General features: G+C 45.2%; 1 protein-coding gene across 2 annotated transcripts in view; it reads right to left on the reverse strand.

The window, feature by feature from the left end:
• LOC115173961 (MAGUK p55 subfamily member 6) overlaps nucleotides 1–10,555 on the reverse strand; it is a 57,211-nt gene extending 46,656 nt beyond the window's left edge. For both annotated transcript variants that reach the window (XM_029732491.1, XM_029732490.1), the window contains exon 1: nucleotides 10,521–10,555. In XM_029732491.1, the coding sequence (XP_029588351.1) occupies nucleotides 10,521–10,530 (10 nt within the window). In that variant the 5' untranslated portion in view covers nucleotides 10,531–10,555. The remainder of the gene's footprint in view (nucleotides 1–10,520) is intronic.
• Between the last annotated feature and the right edge of the window lie 1,829 nt (nucleotides 10,556–12,384).

Below are 12,384 nucleotides of genomic sequence, written 5' to 3' on the forward strand. Positions count from 1 at the left end.
ACACAACAAATACCTGCCAGTCTCTGACCTGTGGAAAGAGATACTAACTAGCAATCCCTTCTTTCACTCACAAACTGTGAAATACCTATCCAAAACAGCCTTTGCACTTTGGAACAGGCAAGTCTCTCTTCGCTAATGACTGGACAATGGACACTACGTCACCCACAAATAGTTCTGAAATATTGGTCAAAAAGTATCTTTCCTCTGGAAGGTAATGAATAGCTGGCAAGGCATATCTAGCTGGAAACAATAGCTCTCTCTGTTGTACTAATATCGGGCAACAAATATTTTCCATAGTATAACTATCTGGCAACTGAGAGTCCCACTTCCGGATGTGTTGGTCCCCTCTGTGGGCTCAGCAGCCTCCCCCTCCCCCTCCTTGGACCCAACCACCCCCTCTCCTGTCCCGCCTGCCTCTCCCGTCCCGCCTGCATCCGGAGGGGGCTCCACCTCTACCTCCAACCCGCTGGGACAGGCGTCCTCCATAGCCAGGACCATGACCGCTCCTCGACCACAGCACTGCTTACCTAACTGAAAGACTACCACCACCACCCCTCCACTGAGGGACAGTTGGTCTAAAGGTAGCTGCTCTGCCCTTCAACTTCCAACTACTACACAATGAGCAACAGTCTCTAAACACAGAGAGAAGGAAGAGAGAGAGAGAAGGATACAGAGAAGATAGAGGACAGAGAAAGACAGATAGAAAGACAAAGAGAAACAATAAAGGGGGATTAAACTAAAAGCAATTTAACAGAAAAAGGAGAAAGGAGACAGGAGTTGAAAGAGAGACAGGAGATGATAGAGAGATATGAGATGATAGAGAGACAGGAGATGAAAGAGATATGAGATGATAGAGAGACAGGAGATGACAGATAGGAGATTATAGAGAGACAGGAGATGAAAGAGATATGAGATGATAGAGAGACAGGAGATGATAGATAGGAGATTGTAGAGAGACAGGAGATGATAGATAGGAGATTATAGAGAGACAGGAGATGATAGATAGGAGATTATAGAGACAGGAGATGATAGATAGGAGATTATAGAGAGACAGGAGATGATAGATAGGAGATTATAGAGAGACAGGAGATGATAGATAGGAGATTATAGAGAGACAGGAGATGATAGATAGGAGATTATAGAGAGACAGGAGATGATAGATAGGAGATTATAGAGAGACAGGAGATGATAGATATGAGATTATAGAGAGACAGGAGATGATAGATAGGAGATATAGAGACAGGAGATGATAGATAGGAGATTATAGAGAGACAGGAGATGATAGATAGGAGATTATAGAGACGACAGAGATGATAGATCTGAGATATAGAGAGACAGGAGATGATAGATAGGAGATTATAGAGAGACAGGAGATGATAGCTAGGGATTATAGAGACAGGAGATGATCAGATAGGAGATTCTAGGAGACAGGAGATTATAGAGAGACAGGAGATGATAGATAGGCTAGATTATATGAGAGACAGGGATGATAGATAGGAGATTATAGAGAGACAGGAGATGATAGATAGGAGATTATAGAGAGACAGGAGATGATAGATAGGAGATTATAGAGAGACAGGAGATGATAGATAGGAGATTATAGAGACAGGAGATGATAGATAGGAGATTATAGAGAGACAGGAGATGATAGATATGAGATTATAGAGAGACAGGAGATGATAGATAGGAGATTATAGAGAGACAGGAGATGATAGATAGGAGATTATAGAGACAGGAGATGATAGATAGGAGATTATAGAGAGACAGGAGATGATAGATAGGAGATTATAGAGAGACAGGAGATGATAGATAGGAGATTATAGAGAGACAGGAGATGATAGATAGGAGATTATAGAGAGACAGGAGATGATAGATAGGAGATTATAGAGACAGGAGGATGATAGATAGGAGATTATAGAGAGACAGGAGATGATAGATAGGAGATTATAGAGAGACAGGAGATGATAGATAGGAGATTATAGAGAGACAGGAGATGATAGATAGGAGATTATAGAGAGACAGGAGATGATAGATAGGAGATTATAGAGACAGGAGATGATAGATAGGATAGGAGAAGGAGATTATAGAGAGACAGGAGATGATAGATAGGAGATTATAGAGAGACAGGAGATGATAGATAGGAGATTATAGAGAGACAGGAGATGATAGATAGGAGATTATAGAGAGACAGGAGATGATAGATAGGAGATTATAGAGAGACAGGAGATGATAGATATGAGATTATAGAGAGACAGGAGATGATAGATAGGAGATTATAGAGAGACAGGAGGATAGATAGGAGATAGGAGATTATAGAGAGACAGGAGATGATAGATAGGAGATTATAGAGAGACAGGAGATGATAGATAGGAGATTATAGAGAGACAGGAGATGATAGATAGGAGATTATAGAGACAGGAGATGATAGATAGGAGATTATAGGGAGACAGGAGATTATAGAGAGACAGGAGGTGATAGATAGGAGATTATAGAGAGACAGGAGATGATAGATAGGAGATTATAGAGAGACAGGAGATGATAGATAGGAGATTATAGAGAGACAGGAGATAAAAGAGATATGAGATGATAGAGAGACAGGAGATGATAGATAGGAGATTGTAGAGAGACAGGAGATGATAGATAGGAGATTATAGAGAGACAGGAGATGAAAGAGATATGAGATGATAGAGAGACAGGAGATGATAGATAGGAGATTGTAGAGAGACAGGAGATGATAGATAGGAGATTATAGAGAGACAGGAGATGATAGATAGGAGATTATAGAGAGACAGGAGATGATAGATAGGAGATTATAGAGAGACAGGAGATGATAGATAGGAGATTATAGAGAGACAGGAGATGATAGATAGGAGATTATAGAGACAGGAGATGATAGATAGGAGATTATAGAGAGACAGGAGATGATAGATAGGTAATGATAGATAGGAGATCACCCCCTCTCTCTTCCCTCCCTCCCTGTTCCCAGTCAGACCCACCCCCCTCTCTATTTCCTCCCTCCCTGTTCCCAGTCAGACCCACCCCCTCTCTCTTCCCTCTCTTCCTGTTCCCAGTCAGACCCACGCCCCTCTCTATTTCCTCCCTCCCTGTTCTCAGTCAGACCCACCCCCCTCTCTATTTCCTCCCTCCCTGTTCCCAGTCAGACCCACCCCCCTCTCTCTTCCCTCTCTTCCTGTTCCCAGTCAGACCCACCCCCTCTCTCTTCCCTCCCTCCCTGTTCTCAGTCAGACCCACCCCCTCTCTCTTCCCTCTCTTCCTGTTCCCAGTCAGACCCACCCCCCCTCTCTCTTCCCTCCCTCCCTGTTCTCAGTCAGACCCACCCCCTCTCTCTTCCCTCCCTCCCTGTTCTCAGTCAGACCCACCCTCTCTCTTCCCTCTCTTCCTGTTCTCAGTCAGACCCTCCCCCTCTCTCTTCCCTCCCTCCCTGTTCCCAGTCAGACCCACCCCCCTCTCTCTTCCCTCTCTCCCTGTTCCCAGTCAGACCCACCCCCCTCTCTCTTCCCTCCCTCCCTGTTCTCAGTCAGACCCACCCTCTCTCTTCCCTCTCTTCCTGTTCTCAGTCAGACCCTCCCCCTCTCTCTTCCTCTCTTCCTGTTCCCAGTCAGACCCTCCCCCTCTCTCTTCCCTCTCTTCCTGTTCCCAGTCAGACCCACCCCCTCTCTCTTCCCTCCCTCCCTGTTCTCAGTCAGACCCACCCTCTCTCTTCCCTCTCTTCCTGTTCTCAGTCAGACCCTCCCCCTCTCTCTTCCCTCCCTCCCTGTTCCCAGTCAGACCCACCCCCCTCTCTCTTCCCTCTCTCCCTGTTCCCAGTCAGACCCACCCCCCTCTCTCTTCCCTCCCTCCCTGTTCTCAGTCAGACCCACCCTCTCTCTTCCCTCTCTTCCTGTTCTCAGTCAGACCCTCCCCCTCTCTCTTCCCTCTCTTCCTGTTCCCAGCCAGACCCACCCCCTCTCTCTTCCCTCTCTTCCTGTTCCCAGTCAGACCCACCCCCCTCTCTATTTCCTCCCTCCCTGTTCTCAGTCAGACCCACCCCCCTCTCTATTTCCTCCCTCCCTGTTCCCAGTCAGACCCACCCCCCTCTCTCTTCCCTCTCTTCCTGTTCCCAGTCAGACCCACCCCCTCTCTCTTCCCTCCCTCCCTGTTCTCAGTCAGACCCACCCCCTCTCTCTTCCCTCTCTTCCTGTTCCCAGTCAGACCCACCCCCCCTCTCTCTTCCCTCCCTCCCTGTTCTCAGTCAGACCCACCCCCTCTCTCTTCCCTCCCTCCCTGTTCTCAGTCAGACCCACCCTCTCTCTTCCCTCTCTTCCTGTTCTCAGTCAGACCCTCCCCCTCTCTCTTCCCTCCCTCCCTGTTCCCAGTCAGACCCACCCCCCTCTCTCTTCCCTCTCTCCCTGTTCCCAGTCAGACCCACCCCCCTCTCTCTTCCCTCCCTCCCTGTTCTCAGTCAGACCCACCCTCTCTCTTCCCTCTCTTCCTGTTCTCAGTCAGACCCTCCCCCTCTCTCTTCCCTCTCTTCCTGTTCCCAGTCAGACCCACCCCCTCTCTCTTCCCTCTCTTCCTGTTCCCAGTCAGACCCACCCCCTCTCTCTTCCCTCTCTCCCTGTTCTCAGTCAGACCCACCCCCTCTCTCTTCCCTCTCTCCCTGTTCCCAGTCAGACCCACCCCCTCTCTCTTCCCTCCCTCCCTGTTCTCAGTCAGACCCACCCCCCCTCTCTCTTCCCTCCCTCCCTGTTCCCAGTCAGACCCACCCCCTCTCTCTTCCCTCCCTCCCTGTTCCCAGTCAGACCCACCCCCTCTCTCTTCCCTCCCTCCCTGTTCTCAGTCAGACCCACCCCCTCTCTCTTCTCTCTCTTCCTGTTCCCAGTCAGACCCACCCCCCCTCTCTCTTCCCTCTCTTCCTGTTCCCAGTCAGACCCACCCCCCCTCTCTCTCCTCTCTTCCTGTTCTCAGTCAGACCCTCCCCCTCTCTCTTCCCTCTCTTCCTGTTCCCAGTCAGACCCACCCCCTCTCTCTTCCCTCCCTCCCTGTTCCCAGTCAGACCCACCCCCCCTCTCTCTTCCCTCCCTCCCTGTTCCCAGTCAGACCCACCCCCTCTCTCTTCCCTCCCTCCCTGTTCCCAGTCAGACCCACCCCCCCTCTCTCTTCCCTCCCTCCCTGTTCCCAGTCAGACCCACCCCCCCTCTCTCTCCTCTCTTCCTGTTCTCAGTCAGACCCTCCCCCTCTCTCTTCCCTCTCTTCCTGTTCCCAGTCAGACCCACCCCCTCTCTCTTCCCTCTCTTCCTGTTCCCAGTCAGACCCACCCCCCTCTCTCTTCTCTCCCTCCCTGTTCCCAGTCAGACCCACCCCCCCCTCTCTCTTCTCTCCCTCCCTGTTCCCAGTCAGACCCACCCCCCCTCTCTCTTCCCTCCCTCCCTGTTCCCAGTCAGACCCACCCCCCTCTCTCTTCCCTTTAATCTGACAGCAAAAACACAGGATTACGGAATCTGTTCTGAATCCTCTCTATTTCTCTCTCTCTCTCTCTCCATTGCTCTCTCTCAAAGTTCTCAGTGTGATTCTCTATCACTGCGGTATCTCTCTAGAAGACATTATATCTGATACAGTTGAAGTTGGAAGTTTACATACACTTAGGTTGGAGTCATTAAAACTCGTTTTTCAACCACTCCACAAATTTCTTGTTAATTTCTCTGGGCTAGGTGGGACGTGACCGTCCCACACTATTCAACAGCCAGTGAAATAGCATGGAGCGAAATACAAAACAGCAAAAATCTCATAATTTCATTTTCTCAAACAATCAACTATTTTACACCATTTTAAAGATAAGACTCTCGTTAATCTAACCACATTGTCCGATTTCAAAAAGGCTTTACGGCGAAAGCATAAAATTAGATTATGTTAGGACATGAAAATCCACACAGCCATTTTCCAAGCAAGGACATGCATCATAAAAACCAAAAGTACAGCTAAAATATTCACTAACCTTTGATGATCTTCATCAGATGGCACTCATAGGACTTCATGTTATACAATACATGTATGTTTTGCTCGATAAAGTTCATATTTATATCCAAAAACAGCATTTTACATTGGCGTGTGATGTTCAGAAAATGTATTCCCACCAAAACTACCGGTGAATGTGCACATCAATTTAAAAAAATACTCATCATAAACGTTGATAAAATTTACAACAGTTATTGAAAGAATTATACATACACTACTCCTTGACGCAACCGCTTTGTCAGATTTCAAAATAGCTTTACGGAGAAAGCACATTTTTCAATATTCTGAGTACATAGCTCAGACATCAAAGCAAGCTATACAGCTACCCGCCAAGTTCTGGCATCAACAAAACTCTGAATTAGTATTATAAATATTCTCTTACCTTTGCTGATCTTCGTCAGAATGCACTCCGAGGCCTCCTACTTCCACAACAAATTGTATTTTTGTTCGAAATACTCCATCTTTATGTCCAAATACCTCCGTTTTGTTCGTGCGTTCAGATCACTATCCAAAGGCATAAGGCGCGAGCGCAGTACCAGAGACGAAAAGTCAAATAGTTCCATTACCGTTCGTAGAAACATGTCAAACGTGGTTTATAATCAATCTTTAGGGTATTTTTTATGTAAAAATGCGATAATATTCCAACCGGACAATAGCGTATTCATTCCAGGAGATAAAAGAAGGAGGGGCGCGCCAAACGTGCCTGCGCAGTAAACAACTCACTGGTCCCAGGCAGTCCACTCATTGACTGATCTACTATTTTCTGCCCAGTAACAGGAGAAGGATGAAAAACCTTTCTGAAGGCTGTTGACAGCCAATGGAAGCCTTAGGAAGTGCAACGTGACCCCACAGACACTGTAGTTTCGATAGGGATTCAAAAGAAGAACTACAATTCTCTGATCTCCCACTTCCTGGTTGGATTCTTCTCAGGTTTTTGCCTGCCATATGAGTTCTGTTATACTCACAGACATCATTCAAACAGTTTTAGAAACCACAGAGTGTTTCCTATCCAAATCTACTAATAATATGCAAATATTTGACTCTGAAGCCGAGTATTAGGCAGTTTACTCTGGGCACGCTTTTCATCCGAAATCGAAAATACTGCCCCCTATACCTTGACAGGTTAACAAACTATAGTTTTGGAAAGTCGGTTAGGACATCTACTTTGTGCATGACAGTAATTTTTCCAACAATTGTTAACAGACAGATTATTTCACTTATAATTCACTGTATCACAATTCCAGTGGGTCAGAAGTTTACATACACTAAGTTGACTGTGCCTTTAAACAACTTGGAAAATTCCAGAAAATGATGTCAAGTTTCTGATAGGCTAATTGACATCATTTTAGTCAATTGGAGGTGTACCTGTGGATGTATTTCAAGGCCTACCTTCAAACTCAGTGCCTCTTTGCTTGACATCATGGGAAAATCAAAAGACATCAGAAAATAAAATTGTAGACCCCCACAAGTCTGGTCCATCCTTTGGAGCATTTTCCAAATGCCTGAAGATACCACGTTCATCTGTACAAACAATACCGTTCAGGAAGGAGACACGTTCTGTCTCCTAGAGATGAACGTACTTTGGTGAACGTACTTTGGTGTGAAAAGTGCAAATCAATCCCAGAACAACAGCAAAGGCCCTTGTGAAGATGCTGGAGGAAACAGGTACAAAAGTATCTATATACACAGTAAAACGAGTCCTATATCGACATAACCTGAAAGGCTGCTCAGCAAGGAAGAAGCCACTGCTCCAAAACCGCCATAAAAAAGCCAGACTACGGTTTGCAACTGCACATGGGGACAAAGATCGTACTTTTTGGAGAAATGTCCTCTGGTCTGATGAAACTAAATAGAACTGTTTGGCCATAATGACCACCATTATGATTGGAGGAAAAAGGGGGATGCTTGCAAGCCGAAAAACCCCATTCCAACCGTGAAGCACGGGGGTGGCAGCATCATGTTGTGGGGGTGCTTTGCTGCAGGAGGGACTGGTGCACTTCACAAAATAGATGGCATCATGAGGAGGAAAATAATGTGGATATATTGAAGCAACATCTGAAGACATCAGTCAGGAAGTTAAAGCTTGGTCGCAAATGGGTCTTCCAAATGGACAATGACCCCATGCATACTTCCAAAGTTGTGGCAAAATGGCTAAAGGACAACAAAGTCAAGGTATTGGAGTGGCCATCACAAAGCCCTGACCTCAATCCTATAGAAAATGTGTGGGCAGAACTGAAAAAGCATGTGCAAGCAAGGAGGCCTACAAACCTGACTCAGTTACACCAGCTCTGTCAGGTGGAATGGGCCAAAATTCACCCAATTTAAAGTTCTGTATGGAAGGCTACCCGAAACGTTTGACCCAAGTTGAACAATTTAAAGGCAATGCTACCAAATACTAATTGAGTGTATGTAAACTAGAGGTCGACCGATTATGATTTTTCAACGCTGATAGCGATACCGATTATTGGAGGGCCAAAAAACCTTGATGCCGATCAATCGGCCGATTTATATATATATATTTGTAATAATGACAATTACAACAATACTGAATGAACACTTTTTTTTTACTTAATATAATACATCAATAAAATCAATTTAGTCTCAAATAAATAATGAAACATGTTCAATTTGGTTTAAATAATGCAAAAACAACGTGTTGGAGAAGAAAGTAAAAGTGCAATATTTGCCATGTAAAAAAGCTAATGTCTAAGTTCCTTGCTCAGAACATGAGAACATATTAAAGCTGGTGGTTCCTTTTAACATGAATCTTCAATATTCCCAGGTAAGAAGTTTTAGGTTATAGTTATTATTGGAATTATAGGATTATTTCTCTCTATATCATTTGTATTTCATATACCTTTGACTATTGGATGTTCTTATAGGCACTATAGTATTGTCAGCCTAATCTCGGGAGTTGATAGGCTTGAAGTAATAAACAGCGCAATGCTTGAAGCACAGCGAAGAGCTGCTGGCAAATGCAGGAAAGTGCTGTTTGAATGAATGCTTACGAGCCTGCTGCTGCCTACCACCGCTCAGTCAGACTGCTCTAATAAATATCAAATCATAGACTTAATTATAATATAATAACACACAGAAATACGAGCCTTAGGTCATTAATATGGTCAAATCCGGAAACTATCATTTCGAAAACAAAACGTTTATTCTTTCAGTGAAATACGGAACCGTTCCGTATTTTATCTTACTGGTGGCATCCCTAAGTCTAAATATTGCTGTTACATTGCACAACCTTCAATGTTATGTCATAATTATGTACAATTCTGGCAAATTAATTAGTCTTTGTTAGGAAGAAATGGTCTTCACACAGTTCGCAACGAGCCAGGCGGCCCAAACTGCTGCATATACCCTGATTCTGCTTGGACAGAATGCAAGAGAAGTGACACAATTTCCCTAGTTAAAAGGAATTCATGTTAGCAGGCAATATTAACTAAATATGCAGGTTTAAAAATATGTACTTGTGTATTGATTTAAAGAAAGGCATTGATGTTTATGGTTAGGTACATTGGTGCAACGTCAGTGCTTTTTTCGCGAATGCGCTTGTTAAATCATCACCCGTTTGGCGAAGTAGGCTGTGATTCGATGATAGATTAACAGGCACCGCATCGATTATATGCAACGCAGGACAAGCCAGATAAACCAGTAATATAATCAACCATGTGTAGTTAACTAGTGATTATGTTAAGATTGATTGTTTTTTATAAGATAAGTTTAATGCTAACTAGCAACTTACCTTGGCTCCTTGCTGGACTCGCGTAACAGGTACTCAGCCTGCCACGCAGTCTCCTCGTAGAATGCAATGTAATCGGCCGTGATCGTTGTCCAAAAATGAAGATTACTGATTGTTATGAAAACTTGAAATTGGCCCTAATTAATCGGTCGACCTCTAGTGTAAACTTCTGACCCACTGGGAATGTGATGAAAGAAAAAGAAGCTGAAATAAATCACTCTACTATTATTCTGACATTTCACATTCTTAAAATAAAGTGGTGATCCTAACTGACCTAAGACAGGGAATTTTTACTCGGATTAAATGTCAGGAATTGTGAAAAACTGAGTTTAAATGTATTTGGCTGAGGTGTATGTAAACTTCCGACTTCAACTGTATATGCACTCAATTTAATTCCACTTAAAAAAATGTCATGGTGTATGACGTAACTATACCCTTTCACCCCCACATTTAAAAAAATAAACAAATCAAAGCACATAGACTGTAAAGATAGCGCCCTGAAGAAGATCAGGTGAGCAAAGCATCATGGGATGAATAATAGTGTCATGAAAAGCAGTTGATCAGAAAAAGGGGGGCATTAAACTGAAGGCTCCAGCGTTTGGATGTTTATGTGTTTATGACAGGTTAATCGATATGGAACAGTGATAATGTAACATTAGCCAGCGTTCTCACAATAGCATTACACCAATGTTAAAACAGCATTATATTAGCGTTATACGGGCGTTTAATGGCTGTAGATACAGGGGATGTCTTCCTCTACCTGTGATCATGGCTGTGACTGGGTTGTCAGTGTGGAACTGTAAAGACAAGGCTACAGTCAGATAGTGGTAGTAGCCAGGGGCAACACAAGGCTACAGTCAGATAGTGGTAGTAGCCAGGGGCAACACAAGGCTACAGTCAGATAGTGGTAGTAGCCAGGGGCAACACAAGGCTACAGTCAGATAGTGGTAGTAGCCAGGGGCAACACAAGGCTACAGTCAGATAGTGGTAGTAGCCAGGGGCAACACAAGGCTACAGTCAGATAGTGGTAGTAGCTAGGGGCAACACAAGGCTACAGTCAGATAGTGGTAGTAGCCAGGGGCAACACAAGGCTACAGTCAGATAGTGGTAGTAGCCAGGGGCAACACAAGGCTACAGTCAGATAGTGGTAATAGGCAGGGGCAACACAAGGCTACAGTCAGATAGTGGTAGTAGCTAGGGGCAACACAAGGCTACAGTCAGATAGTGGTAATAGGCAGGGGCAACACAAGGCTACAGTCAGATAGTGGTAATAGGCAGGGGCAACACAAGGCTACAGTCAGATAGTGGTAGTAGCCAGGGGCAACACAAGGCTACAGTCAGATAGTGGTAGTAGCCAGGGGCAACACAAGGCTACAGTCAGATAGTGGTAGTAGCTAGGGGCAACACAAGGCTACAGTCAGATAGTGGTAGTAGCCAGGGGCAACACAAGGCTACAGTCAGATAGTGGTAGTAGCAACACAAGGCTACAGTCAGATAGTGGTAGTAGCCAGGGGCAACACATGGCTACAGTCAGATAGTGGTAGTAGCCAGGGGCAACACAAGGCTACAGTCAGATAGTGGTAATAGGCAGGGGCAACACAAGGCTACAGTCAGATAGTGGTAGTAGCCAGGGGCAACACAAGGCTACAGTCAGATAGTGGTAGTAGCCAGGGGCAACACAAGGCTACAGTCAGATAGTGGTAATAGGCAGGGGCAACACAAGGCTACAGTCAGATAGTGGTAATAGGCAGGGGCAACACAAGGCTACAGTCATATAGTGGTAATAGCCAGGGGCAACACAAGGCTACAGTCAGATAGTGGTAATAGGCAGGGGCAACACAAGGCTACAGTCAGATAGTGGTAATAGGCAGGGGCAACACAAGGCTACAGTCAGATAGTGGTAATAGGCAGGGGCAACACAAGGCTACAGTCAGATAGTGGTAGTAGCCAGGGGCAACACAAGGCTACAGTCAGATAGTGGTAGTAGCTAGGGGCAACACAAGGCTACAGTCAGATAGTGGTAGTAGCCAGGGGCAACACAAGGCTACAGTCAGATAGTGGTAGTAGCCAGGGGCAACACAAGGCTACAGTCAGATAGTGGTAGTAGCCAGGGGCAACACAAGGCTACAGTCAGATAGTGGTAGTAGCCAGGGGCAACACAAGGCTACAGTCAGATAGTGGTAATAGCCAGGGGCAACACAAGGCTACAGTCAGATAGTGGTAGTAGCCAGGGGCAACACAAGGCTACAGTCTGATAGTGGTAGTAGCCAGGGGCAACACCACTCTGCTTTGATAAGAGAGAAGACCTTCAAGGACCAGCCTTAAGATCGGCTTAACACTCCTGGCACATTCAGTACATTACACCCACACAAACGCTTGTTTATATAAAAACAGACATACTTCTCTCTCACTCTGTTTCAAACACACACACACACACACACACACACACACACACACACACACACACACACACACACACACACACACACAAACGCTTATAAACATGGAGAGTGCATTAAAATAAACATGCATTTAAAACACACCCACACAAACCATATAGCCTATATCGACACCTATAGGAATAAACAAGAGGACATGTGGTGATCTTACCTGTGTCTGCTGTT

This window comes from Salmo trutta, chromosome 34, assembly GCF_901001165.1.
Source record: "Salmo trutta chromosome 34, fSalTru1.1, whole genome shotgun sequence".
Lineage (NCBI taxonomy): Eukaryota > Metazoa > Chordata > Actinopteri > Salmoniformes > Salmonidae > Salmo > Salmo trutta.